The sequence below is a fragment of the Thamnophis elegans genome, chromosome 13 (assembly GCF_009769535.1).
Source record: "Thamnophis elegans isolate rThaEle1 chromosome 13, rThaEle1.pri, whole genome shotgun sequence".
NCBI classification, from domain to species: domain Eukaryota; kingdom Metazoa; phylum Chordata; class Lepidosauria; order Squamata; family Colubridae; genus Thamnophis; species Thamnophis elegans.
In genome coordinates, this window is record NC_045553.1 from 1,155,189 (window position 1) to 1,168,982 (window position 13,794).

Below are 13,794 nucleotides of genomic sequence, written 5' to 3' on the forward strand. Positions count from 1 at the left end.
CTCTATCTATCATCTATCTATCTATCTCTATCTATCTATCATCTATCTATCTATCATCTATCTCTCTCTCTCTATCATCTATCTATCTATCATCTATCTATCATCTATCTATCATCTATCTATCTATCTATCATCTATCTATCTATCTATCTATCTATCATCTATCTATCTATCTATCTATCATCTATCTATCTATCATCTATCTCTCTCTCTCTATCATCTATCTATCTATCTATCTATCATCTATCTATCATCTATCATCTATCTATCTATCTATCATCTATCTATCTATCTATCATCCATCTATCTATCTATCAATCATCCATCTATCTATCTATCATCCATCTATCTATCTATCATCTATCTATCTATCTATCTATCTATCTCTATCTATCTATCTATCTATCTATCTATCTATCTATCTATCATCTATCTATCATCTATCTATCTCTCTCTATCATCTATCTATCTATCTATCTATCTATCTATCTATCTATCTATCTATCTATCTATCATCTATCTATCATCTATCTATCATCTATCTATCATCTATCTATCTATCTATCTATCATCTATCATCTATCTATCTCTATCTATCTATCATCTATCTATCTATCTCTATCTATCTATCATCTATCTATCTATCATCTATCTATCTATCATCTATCTATCTCTCTCTATCATCTATCTATCTATCTATCTATCTATCTATCATCTATCTATCATCTATCTATCATCTATCTATCTATCTATCATCTATCATCTATCTATCATCTATCTATCTATCTATCTATCATCTATCTATCATCTATCTATCTATCTATCTATCTATCTATCTATCTATCTATCTATCTATCTATCTATCTATCTATCTATCTATCTATCTATCTATCTGGGTGAAATGAGGACCCAGATTGTTGGGGGCAATATGCTGACTCTGTAAACCACTTAGAGAGGGCTGAAAGTCCAAGGGCTACCCGTGTCTTTAACTTTAAGCGCCGTTAAACAGATCAGCCCGTGGTTGGACTAGGAGTAACGTTGGAGCCCATAACGGAGGTGGCCAGAGACCGACTGACCTTCAGCCCCTCTTTAAAACCTTGCTTTTATTGTCCGTCCTCAACTCTTGCGGGTTTTTTCCCCCTCCGGCCTGTTTTGATTCTTATTTTTTGCCCTTTGATTTCTGCCCTCTGGATTTTGCATTGCTTCTTTTGTGTGTGTGTGTGTGTGCCTCATTGGGTAATGAATTAATAAACTCAAAGCATGGGGAGGGTTTGTTAAGGTTGGGGGTCTCCTTCTGTATTGCATGGGGGAGGCTGTGTCAGGACTGGGCTTTTTTAGGGGAGCCTGGGGGGGGAAATTAAAAATTAAGAAAGCTCAGAAGGCCTAGAGCAGTGTTTCTCAACCGTACGTTTGCTGGCTGGGGGATTCTGGGAGTTGAAGTCCACAGGACTTAAAGTCACCAAGGTTGAGAAACACTGGCCTAGAGAGATGAAGAGTTTAAACCTTGCCTATACATTTATGAAGGGACACGGTGGCTCAGGGGCTAAGACGCTGAGCTTGTCGATCAGAAAGGTCGGCAGTTCAGCAGTTCGAATCCCCAGCGCCGCGTAACGGAGGGAGCTCCCGTGACTTGTCCCAGCTTCTGCCAACCGAGCAGTTCGAAAGCTCGTAAAAAATGCAAGTAGAAAAATAGGAACCCCCTTTGGTGGGAAGGGAACGGCGTTTCATGCGCCTTCGGCGTTGAGTCATGCTGGCCACATGACCACGGAGACGTCTTCGGACAGTGCTGGCTCTTCGGCTTTCAAATGGAGATGAGCACCGCCCCCTAGAGTCAGGAACGATCAGCATATACATGCGAGGGGAACTTTTCTCTTTATACATTTATGTAACTTTGATTTATTTGTAAAAATGTATTAGCCTCCCACCTTACCATGTGGGTAACTCTTAATCCCAATTTTTGAACGGACCTTCCTGATCAATATCCCTTCTCTCTCCCCTCCTTTTTCTTCCACCCAGGGATCAAAATGTGAAGTACAGGTGAAAAATGGAAGTATATATGAAGGAGTTTTTAAAACTTACAGCTCTAAGGTAAAATATGTTTTTCCTCCTTGCACAACCCAATCAAAATGGTCTCAATCTTCCGGCTGGGGATTATAACGCCTGCTGGGTCTCAGAGTTACGTAAAGTTGGGTTGGAACTGGAAATACCCAGGAATGGGATTTCCCTGAGCCACGGAAGTGCATCATTTTTAGGAAGTCCTTCTCTCTCAACCAGTCGTAATAATGGGGCAGGAAGCACGAGAAGGTCGGAAGCTGTGTTTTGCCCTCTTAATTCTTGGAGCAAGTAAAAAAAATCACATAAAACAAAGTGAAGATAAATGGTTGGGCCTTAAACTTCTCTATAATTTCATTGCTCTAGAGCAGCTCTCTCAACCTTGGGCATTTTGAAGACGCGTGGACTTCAATTCCCAGAATTCAATTCCCAGGGTTCAATTCCCAGGGTTCAATTCCCAGAGTTCAATTCCCAGGGTTCAATTCCCAGGGTTCAATTCCCAGAATTCAGTTCCCAGGGTTCAATTCCCAGGATTCAATTCCCAGGATTCAACTCCCAGAATTCAACTCCCAGGATTCAATTCCCAGAGTTCAATTCCCAGGATTCAATTCCCAGGGTTCAATTCCCAGAATTCAGTTCCCAGGGTTCAATTCCCAGAGTTCAATTCCCAGAGTTCAATTTCAATTCCCAGAGTTCAATTCTCAGAATTCAATTCCCAGAGTTCAATTCCCAGAGTTCAGTTCCCAGGATTCAATTCCCAGAGTTCAGTTCCCAGGATTCAATCCCCAGAGTTCAATTCCCAGAATTCAATTCCCAGGATTCAATTCCCAGAATTCAATTCCCAGAGTTCAGTTCCCAGGATTCAATTCCCAGAATTCAATTCCCAGAGTTCAATTCCCAGAGTTCAATTCCCAGAATTATGGAATTGAATTCTAGGAATTGAATTCTAGGAATTGAATTCTGGGAATTGAAGTCCACAAAGTCTTAAGGTCACCCAGTTTGGAGACCCCTAATTTAGTGGCTAAGTGGAGAGAGAGAATCAAAGGAGACCTTAGTCTTAAACTGGACCTCAAATGTCCAGCTGCAACTACTCTTCATGCACCTTGTTGAACTGTCCAATTCTTGACCGTTGAGGATGTCTCCTGTCTGTGGGGGCATTTCGCTGCTGGGCGGGGAGGGAAACGTGGCATGTGGTGGTTTTGCTCCATGAAGCTGCCCGCCAGGAAGACCGGCCTGATCCTGCCCCCCCCCCCCCCCCCTGTGTCTTTCAGTGTGATTTGGTGCTCGACGCGGCCCATCAAAAGACAACAGAATCCAGTTTGGGTCCGAAACAGGAAGACATCATAGAGAGCATTCTCTTCAAATCCTCAGATTTTGTTATGGTGCACTTTAAGGACATGGATTCCAGCTATGCCCAGAGAGGTATGGAATGAGGGTGTTGTTTTTTTAAATGTATTTGAATGTTTTTCTAAAATTGGATCCACTTTAAAAATAGCAGCTATTTCTGTGTCCCTTTCAGTTTGTCCAGAGTTTAGCTCTTCAAAGAGAGTCGGGTGCCCATGTCATCTGTTTAGGGCGTGGCTACTGGAGAGGAAAGAAGGGCCAGGGGTGACATGATAGCAATCTTCCATTATTTGGGGGGGGGGGCTGCCACAAAGGAAGAGGGGGGGATCAACTTATTTTGCAAAACGCCCAAAGGCAGGACGAGAAACAACGGGTGGAAACTAATCAAAGGAAGAAGCAAGCTGGAATTAAGGAGAAAGTTCCTAACAGTGAGGACAACTAACCAGTGGGACTCCTTGCCACCAGAAAGAAGTTGTGGTTGCTTCATCAACTGGAGGTTTTTTTCAGAAAGCCCTGGACAGCCACTTGTCTCAAGTTGTGTTGGGTCTCCTGCTTGAGCAGGGGGTTGGACTAGAACAGTGGTTCCCAAACTTGGCAACTTTAAGACTTGTGGACTTCAACTCCCAGAATTCTCCAGCCAGCAAACTTGGCCCCTTTAAGACTTGTGGACTTCAACTCCCAGAATTCTCCAGCCAGCAAACTTGGCCCCTTTAAGACTTGTGGACTTCAACTCCCAGAATTCTCCAGCCAGCAAACTTGGCAACTTTAAGACTTGTGGACTTCAACTCCCAGAATTCTCCAGCCAGCAAACTTGGGCCCTTTAAGACTTGTGGACTTCAACTCCCAGAATTCTCCAGCCAGCAAACTTGGGCCCTTTAAGACTTGTGGACTTCAACTCCCAGAATTCTCCAGCCAGCAAACTTGGCCCCTTTAAGACTTGTGGACTTCAACTCCCAGAATTCTCCAGCCAGCATAGCTGGCTGGAGAATTCTGGGAGTTGAAGTCCACAAGTCTTAAAGTTGCTAAGTTTGGGAACCACTGGACTAAAAGACCTCCAGCTCTATTCCGACGGATTGATTGAGTTAAAACAGTTGTGATTGCACAAGAATTAAGTATTTGTATTTGTATTTATATTTATTATACTTATATGAGTCATATTCCTCATTGCTTTGGTCATTTCAGCAATAATGTCTAGGAGTAGAAGTCACTTTGGGGGTGGGGGTCCTTGGTGCTCCCCGAGCTTCTTGGTTTCAACCCCAAATATTCCCCCTTTCTCCCCCTTTTAAGGCTTGGAAAGCCTTGTCGAGGGTCCCCCCCCCAACATCTGGAGATCTCTCCTGTCCCAATGAGCCCGACCTCCCTTGCGGAAACAAATTATTTTACCCCGCTTGGTTCCCCAAACACAGTAGTTGGGTGTCTCTTCCCAGGGAGGAGTGAAGAAGGTTGGTTGAGCCGGATTTGTCTACCGAGTAACCGCAAGGATTTTTCTTGGACTGGTTGAACAGGAAGTTCCTTTGACTTAACAAAGGGATTCCTGAGGATCCGGTATCTTGGAGAGGGTGGAGAGGTAGCTGCATGCCAAGAATTGCTATCCTGCAAGAAGAGATCCGCAGGGTTTCTTGGTCTCTGGGTCAAATGCACGTACTTCTGACGCGCCACCTGATTTTTCACGATTGAACTGAGGACCGGTCGGATTCCGAGATGGGGGGGACACTCAGTGGGAAATGGAGAGGATTATTATCATCCTTGACTCTAAATTCCTTTCTGGGAAAAGAGAAACAGATCTGGAAAGGTTATGCAGGGACCACCGTTCAGAGGATCTATCCTAGATCTTGTTTACCATCGATTGCTACGTGTAAATTCTGACGGGTCCCGAGGGATCCTGGTTATAGGCTGGTCAGCTAGAATTCTGTTTTAGGTTGTGGGGGGTCCTTGGTGCTGTCGGAACTTGGCTGTTTCCTTGCAGACGTTTCCTCACCCAGCTAGGTAACACCATCAGTGTTAGGAGGAAGTGGGGTTTGTGGAGAGGAGGAGGACTCTGGAATCCTGGTGCTGCCTGCGCTTGGCTGCCTTCTTGCAGATGTTTTGCGACCCATCCATCATTCATCAGTGCTGACATCTAGGGGGGTTTTAACCTTAAATCCACACAGGGTTCACTTTAAGCCGTAACTTGCCGACAGGTAGAAAATGTGGCCCAGGAGATGATATGTTCTGATATGCCGTTTCCTTCAACCACAGACGCTTTTACCGATTCTGCCATCAGTGCTAAAGTGAACGGTGAGCACAAGGAGAAGGACCTGGAGCCCTGGGACGGAGGAGAAGGCGCCTCTGCAGAGGATCTGGAGGCTCTAGAAACGGATGTTGTAAGCATCTCTTGACTTGAGCTCCAAAGGGGGTGGGGTGGGGGGGCCTCTGAGGGGTTTACACCCTGCTGTGATGATTGTCTCCCCTTCTATTCCTCATCTATCTATCTATCTATCTATCTATCTATCTATCTATCTATCTATCTATCTATCTATCATCTATCTATGTAATCCTATGTATCTTCCATTTATCTCTCTATCTTTTATTATATATCAATCATCTTTTATATCTATCATCTTTTCTATATGCAATCCTATCTACTATTTATATCTCTATATCTATCATCTTTTCTATCTATGTAATCCTATCTACTATATATAAATAGATTAGATAGATAGATAAATAAATAGATAGATAGATAGATAGATATCATCTATGTAATCCTATCTATCTTCCATTTATCTCTCTATCTTTTATTATATATCAATCATCTTTTAAACCTATCTATCATCTTTTCTATGTAATCCTGTCTACTATTTATATATCTATATCTATCTATCTATCTATCTATCTATCTATCTATCTATCTATCTATCTATCTATCTATCTATCTTCTTTTCTATGTAATCCTATCTACTATATATAGATAGATTAGATGGATGGATGGATGGATGGATGGATGGATGGATGGATGGATGGATAGATAGATAGATAGATAGATAGATAGATAGATAGATAGATAGATAGATAGATAGATATCATCTATGTAATCCTATCTATCTTCCATTTATCTCTTTTTCTATCTTTTATTATATATCAATCATCTTTTATACCTATCTATCGTCTTTTCTATCTATGTAATCCTGTCTACTATTTATATATCTATATCTATCTATCTATCTATCTATCTATCTATCTATCTATCTATCTATCTATCTATCTATCTATCATCTTTTCTATCTATGTAATCCTATCTACTATATATAGATAGATTAGATAGATAGATAGATAGATAGATAGATAGATAGATATCATCTACCTATGTAATCCTATCTTCCATTTATCTCTCTTTTATATATCAATCATCTTTTCTGTCTGTCTGTCTATCTATCTATCTATCTATCTATCTATCTATCTATCAATCATCTTTTCTATGTAATCCTATCTACTATTTATATCTATCTATCTATCTATCTATCTATCTATCTATCTATCTATCTATCATCTATCTATGTAATCCTATCTATCTTCTATTTATCTCTCTTTCTTTATATCTTTTATCTATATATCAATCATCTTTTATAGCTATCTAATCTATCTTATCTATCTTCTATTTATCTCTCGCTATATCTATCTTTATATCTATATCTACCTACCTACCTACCTATCTATGAATCAATCAAAATTACTGGCTTCTGATCTTACCAGAGGGTGACTTTGGACAGCTTACTAATACATAAAACTCTATAAAACGGAAGATGACAAAAATGCAAAATGAATGCTCAGAGTTTATGGAGATGGTGGTTTAATCTGTTTGGAAAAGGGGCTTTTTAAATCCCTCCAGCTGTCAAAAGAACGTCTCTTTAGTGAGTTGATCACTTGATTAACTTCAGAACTTTGGGGGATTCCGTCTTCCCGGAAGAGCCAAAGTCCCAATTGAATTCACCCAGGAGTTTTGATTCAAAAGTTTCCCCTCTCCTCCCGGCTCTGAACCTGAGATTTGGGGTTTATTCTGTTTGTCTTTAGACCCAGAGTATTTAATTCTTCTGGGTAGGGACTCCCCCCTACCCTGTTCATTCGAAGCAGGGGGTGGGGGTGTAAGCTGAACCCTTCCTCTGTTGCTGAAGGGGGGGGCTTTGCTTCGGAGGGGTTTCCATCCTCACATTCTGTGCAGGGGTTTAAAGGGAAATTGAGGCAAGGAATCTCCAAACAAAGAGCTGATTGCAGTGGTGAAATCTTAATTTCCCCCGCCACAACTGCGCTAAGTTGCAGGCGGTATCCCTGTGGTTCATGCCCAGCTGAAACCCACTACTGCCCCCCCACACATCGGTTCTGTAGGCGTGGCTTGGTGGTGGTGGGTCATGTGATTGGGTGGGTGTGGCCAACTCCCCCCCCCCCCAGACACACTTTCAGCTATTTTTTTTTTTTTTTAGTTTTTTAAAGCATTTTTTCCCTACTGGTTTAGCAACAGCAATAGCAGTTAGACTTATATACCGCTTCATAGGGCTTTCAGCCCTCTCTAAGTGGTTTACAGAGTCAGCATATTGCCCCCAACAATCCGATAGATAGATAGATAGATAGATAGATAGATAGATAGATAGATAGATAGCAATAGCAATAGCAATAGCACTTAGACTTATATACCGCTTCATAGGGCTTTCAGCCCTCTCTAAGCGGTTTACAGAGTCAGCATATCGCCCCCAACAACAATCCGGGTCCTCATTTCACCCACCTCGGAAGGATGGAAGGCTGAGTCAACCCTGAGCCGGTGAGATTTGAACCGCCGAACTGCAGAACTATCAGTCAGCTGAAGTAGCCTGCAGTGCTGCATTTAACCACTGCGCCACCTCGGCTGGGAAAACATGCTTTAAAAATCTAAAAAAATAGCTTCCAACAATCGTGCAGTTTAGCTGTGTGATCCTCAGCTTTTTCTTTTGCTACCGGATCGCAGAACCAAGGACCATTGTCCCAACCGGTTTGGCTGAACCGGGAGGATTTCACCCTTGGTTGGGTGGTGTGTGCAACCTGGGAGATTGATCTGCAGATATCCAAGGGCGAAAACATTTTCCACCCCCCCCCCCTGCTTCAACAAGAGGAGGACATTGAAACCGGAATGAAAGGGATTTCCCGGTTTGCATTTTGCCAAAAAAAAAAAAGAAAAAATTATGCCTGCCACGCGTTTCCACGAAACCTTTGCAGCTGGTAAACCACAAGAATTCCTTTCGGCTGGTGGGAAGGAAAAAGAAAACTATTTCATTTAATCCAAGTCGTCAGGACGGCCGTGTTCAGGGGAAGGGACGCCTGGCTCTGGATAAAACAGGGCCAAAAAACCAAACTTTGGAAGATTTGGGAAGATGCCGAAATGGCGTCTTTCAAAGGCGGGAGAGATAATTTTTGCCATTTTAACACTCGGAATTCTTTCTTTCCGCCTTCTAGTCGAACGGATGGGATCCCAACGACATGTTTCGCTACAACGAAGAAAACTATGGGGTGGTATCGACCTACGACAGCAGTTTGACTTCCTACACGTACGTTGCCATCGGTTGCAGGGTTTTTATGGGGCCACATCAAGATTTTGGCACAGACCAGCCATTTTATTTATTTATTTGTGTGTGTGTGTGTGTGTGTGTGTGTGTGTGTGTGTGTGTGTTGCATTTGTGCTGATAAATAAATAAAGGGAGACTAGTATAAATCTATTTCAAGCTATTTAGCTCTCATCAGCTAGCCATACCCTTACTGGGATTCGAACCTGTGCTGTATTGCATCTTAGGCAGATGTGTTAACCACTAAGCCACAAGGTTCTCCTCCTTATCAGCTGAGCCAGGGAAATAGGTATGTATTTAGTGTCACAACCCCTGGTATGCCCAAATATGGGAGAAAGTCTACTGCTTCCATTCTCTGTCTATCGGCTCGTCACAAGCCGATTGTGACGAGCCGATAGACAGAGAATGGAAGCAGTAGACTTTCTCCCATATTTGGGCATACCAGGGGTTGTGACACTAAATACATACACACACACACACATATATCAAGTTTTTTATTTTATATTGTTTATACATATCATCACTGCATGAATGATGGGATACCTGAGTATTGTACATTTCAATACCAACAGACATAATCCTATCTATCTTCTATTTATCTCTCTTTCTTTCTATCTTTTATATCTATCTATATATCTATTAATCATCTTTTATAGCTATAACTCATAGTTATTACATTTCATTTTCATTATTTCATATTATTTACCCATCTCTTTAACTATCGCCCTTCAGTTCTAAACCTTCCTCTTCCTCTTTCTTATATTGATACACGTATACTGTATTTCCCCTTTTGTTTCTATCTCTGTTTTAACTTTTCCCCCCACCCTCCTATCACTTTTATTTTCAAAGACACGGTAATATTTCTTTTCTGTTTCCCATCTTCCATCTGTCTTGTTATTCATATTTCCATTATTCAGCTCTTCACATCCGTCTATATGAAAGTCCCATCCTTCCTTTCTTTCTGATTGTTATTGGTAACAGAAATGTATATTGAGATGTTGAGTAATGAAAGGAAGGAAGGAAGGAAGGAAGGAAAGGAAGAAAGAAAGGAAGAAAGAAAGGAAGAAAGAAAGAAAGAAAGAAAGAAAGAAAGAAAGAAGAGCCATTTTAAAGAGGGGCAGATTTCAACTCCCGGAATTCCCTGGGGAATTCCAGAAGTTGAAGTCCACCCCTCTTAAAGTGGCGTAACGTTGAGAAAGGCTGGCTAAATAAACCCTTGTTTTCCTTGGGATGTGAATCTTCTCATCCAGGGATTCCTCAGAGTGTCATCCATGGAGATACGTATTTTTTTTCTGGGTCACAGATGGATCCCCTTATCTCTCCCCCCTGTTTTTAGGGTGCCCCTGGAAAGAGATAATTCCGAAGATTATTTAAAACGGGAAGCGAGAGCGACCCAATTAGCAGAAGAAATCGAATCCAGCGCCCAATACAAGGCTCGGGCGGCTTTGGAGAACGATGACCGGTCAGAGGAAGAAAAATACACCGCAGTTCAGCGAAATGCTGCCGAACGAGAGGGATCCCTGGCAGCCCCCAGGTAGGGGGAAGGGGGACGGCAGAGAACTTGGGACTGACCCTCCCTCCCTCCCTTCCTTCTTTCTCTCTCCCTTAAATCAATCCATCCTTCTTCCCCTCTCTCTTAAATCAATCCTTCCTTCCTTCTCTCTTCCTTAAATCAATCCTTCCTTCTTTTTCTCTCTCTTAAATCAATCCTTCCTTCCTTCTTTCTCTCTCCCTTAAATCAATCCTTCCTTCCTTCCTTCTCTCTCCCTTAAATCAATCCTCCCTTCTTCCCCTCTCTCTTAAATCAATCCTTCCTTCCTTCCTTCCTTCTTTCTCTCTCCCTTAAATCAATCCTTCCTTCCTTCTTTCTCTCTCCCTTAAATCAATCCTTCCTTCCTTCTCTCTTCCTTAAATCAATCCTTCCTTCCTTCTTTTTCTCTCCCTTAAATCAATCCTTCCTTCCTTCTCTCTCCCTTAAATCAATCCTACCTCCCTTCCTTCCTTCTTTCTCTCTCCCTTAAATCAATCCTTCCTTCCTTCTCTCTCCCTTAAATCAATCCTTCCTTCCTCCTTTCTCTCTCCCTTAAAGCAATCCTTCCTTCTTTCTCTCTCCCTTAAATCAATCCTTCCTTCTTTCTCTCTCCCTTAAATCAATCCTTCCTTCCTTCTCTCTCCCTTAAATCAATCCTTCCTTCCTCCTTTCTCTCTCCCTTAAATCAATCCTTCCTTCTTTCTCTCTCCCTTAAATCAATCAATCCTTCCTTCTTTCTCTCTCCCTTAAATCAATCCTTCCTTCTTCCCCTCTCCCTTAAATCAATCCTTCCTTCCTTCTTTCTCTCTCCCTTAAATCAATCCTTCCTTCTTTCTCTCTCCCTTAAATCAATCCTTCCTTCTTTCTCTCTCCCTTAAATCAACCCTTCCTTCCTTCTTCCCCTCTCCCTTAAATCAATCAATCCTTCCTTCCTTCTTTCTCTCTCCCTTAAATCAATCCTTCCTTCCTTCTTTCTCTCTCCCTTAAGCCAATCCTTCCCCTCTCCCTTAAATCAATCAATCCTTCCTTCTTTCCTTCCTTCTCTTTCCCTTAAATCAATCCTCACTCCCTTCCTTCCTTCTTTCTCTCTCCCTTGAATCAGTCCTCCCTCCCTTCCATCTACCTATCACCTACCTTAAATGGCACCTCTGTTCCTTCCTCCACCCTTCCCAGGGAGAACAAGTACATCCCACCCAGCCAGCGCAATCGAGACGCTCTCCCTTGGGGCGCCGGAAGGCAGAACTCCCCCAGGGCTGGACCATCTGGATCGGGCCCCTCCATGCCCAGACCCGGCTCTCATGCGCCAGACTACAGCCTCAACTCGGGCACCGACCAGAGAATCGTGAATGGAGGCAAGTATTCCCGTTGACCCCCCCCCAACCTGGCCTTTGGGAAGAGGGCCACCGTTGCGTCCCTGTAAGAGTAGCTGAAATCCCTTAGCTCAGTGTTTCTCAACCTTGTCAACTTGAAGATGTCCGGACTTCAATTCCCAGAATTCCCCAGCATGCTGGCTGGGGAACTCTGGGAGTTGAAGTCCAGACATCTTCAAGTTGCCAAGGTTGAGAAACACTGCCTTAGCTGAAATGGGGCCTAAAGTTATTGGGGGTGTGTGAATCTGCACCCCTGGAGCAGACTGAATTGTAAAGCAGTGTGTCTCAATCTTGGGCAACTCCAGGTGGGTAGACCTCAATTCCCAGAATTCCTCAAGGAAGCTACCCTGCCTGGGGAATTCTGGGAATTGAAGTCCATCCATTTTCAAGTTCTTTGTAGTTTGACTACAGAAGGTTTGGGCCTTCTCTCCTCTTATAAGAAACATTAAGGCACGGTCCCTTGAGCTAACGTCCTAAGTTGGTGGTGGTGGTGGGGGATGAGGTCTGGAGCCCAATTGCAGAACGTAGAATTCTCTGGAAGCGGAGAAGGTGTGCCAATCGAGGGTAGGGACGAGGGCGGCTGGGCAGTATTGCAGGTAAGTGGAGGAGAAGGTAACTCCTCTACCAGGGGCTGAAACTCTTCATGGAGTCATTTGGGAAGCATCAAATAACTGAGGACTTCCAGGCGACTTCGGACTGAATGAAGTATGGGTGTTGCCCATTCACACAACCGGGCCCACACCAGTAGCCTTTGGGACTTTGGGGGGTGATGGGGAAGAGAGGACTTGGCTTGGGAAGTTGGTTTGGGAGTCATGCCCTCTAGAGCAGGGGTCTCCAACCTTGGCCACTTTAAGACTTGTGGACTTCAACTCCCAGAATTCCTCAGCCAGCTAAGGAATTCTGGGAGTTGAAGTCCACAAGTCTTAAAGTGGCCAAGGTTGAGAACTTCCTTCTGGTGTCAGGAGGACAATGCTCCGAGCTGGGGGAAGATTGGTTGCGTAGATTGGAAGCGTACCCTGACAGCAAACATCTATGGTTGGAGAAAGGGGGGGCGCGGACTTCTGTTCTTCTGCCTTGTCTCTACCCATGGAAGACCTGGACCCAGCAGTCAGGGTGGGGGGGGGGCTATCTATTTAAAGAACCCCCCTGTGAAACCGCTAGCTTCTACCGCCACCGTTCAACCCACGGGACTTGAAGTCCTGCGACCACAGCCTGTGGGAGGGTTTGGTGCCTCCACTGTGATCATCTCCAGAACATCAGATGAGGAAGTGGGCTCCAGAGGACGGGCATGATCTAGACTCCATGGTGTCTTCTAATAAGTTGGATTTATTTAACCCCTTGGTGGTTGATGGTGACCTAGAAGACGATAGTCTTAAGATACGATCCTTAGTCTTAAGATAAGAGCCGAGGTGGCGCAGTGGTTAAATGCAGCACTGCAGGCTACTTCAGCTGACTGCAGTTCAGCAGTTCAAATCCCACTAGGCTCAGGGTTGACTCAGCCTTCCATCCTTCCGAGGTGGGTGAAATGAGGACCCGGATTGTTGTTGTTGGGGGCAATATGCTGACTCTGTAAACCGCTTAGAGAGGGCTGAAAGCCCTATGAAGCGGTATATAAGTCTAACTACTATTGCTATTGCTAGAGTGCTGTATTGCAGCCACTTCAGCTGACTGCTATCTGCAGTTCGGCTGTTCAAATCCCACTAGGCTCAAGGTTGACTCAGCCTTCCATCCTTCTGAGGTGGGTGAAATGAGGACCCGGATTGTTGTTGGGGGCAATATGTTGACTCTGTAAACCGCTTAGAGAGGGCTGAAAGCCCTATGAAGCGGTATATAAGTCTAACTATTGCTATTGCCTTCCCCAAGTTTGGTGGGAGCGTGGAGAAATCCCCAGGGGGGGGGCTGAAAAAGATATGATGAGAAAAATCATTTT

At 43.5% G+C, this 13,794-nt stretch overlaps 1 protein-coding gene across 5 annotated transcripts in view; it reads left to right on the forward strand.

The window, feature by feature from the left end:
* ATXN2 (ataxin 2) overlaps positions 1-13,794 on the forward strand; it is a 50,061-nt gene that overhangs the window by 15,792 nt on the left and 20,475 nt on the right. For all 5 annotated transcript variants that reach the window (XM_032229063.1, XM_032229064.1, XM_032229061.1 and 2 more), the window contains exons 4-9: positions 2,017-2,088; positions 3,324-3,474; positions 5,635-5,759; positions 8,857-8,948; positions 10,300-10,497; positions 11,668-11,846. In XM_032229063.1, coding sequence (XP_032084954.1) covers positions 2,017-2,088; positions 3,324-3,474; positions 5,635-5,759; positions 8,857-8,948; positions 10,300-10,497; positions 11,668-11,846 — 817 coding nt within the window. The remainder of the gene's footprint in view (positions 1-2,016; positions 2,089-3,323; positions 3,475-5,634; positions 5,760-8,856; positions 8,949-10,299; positions 10,498-11,667; positions 11,847-13,794) is intronic.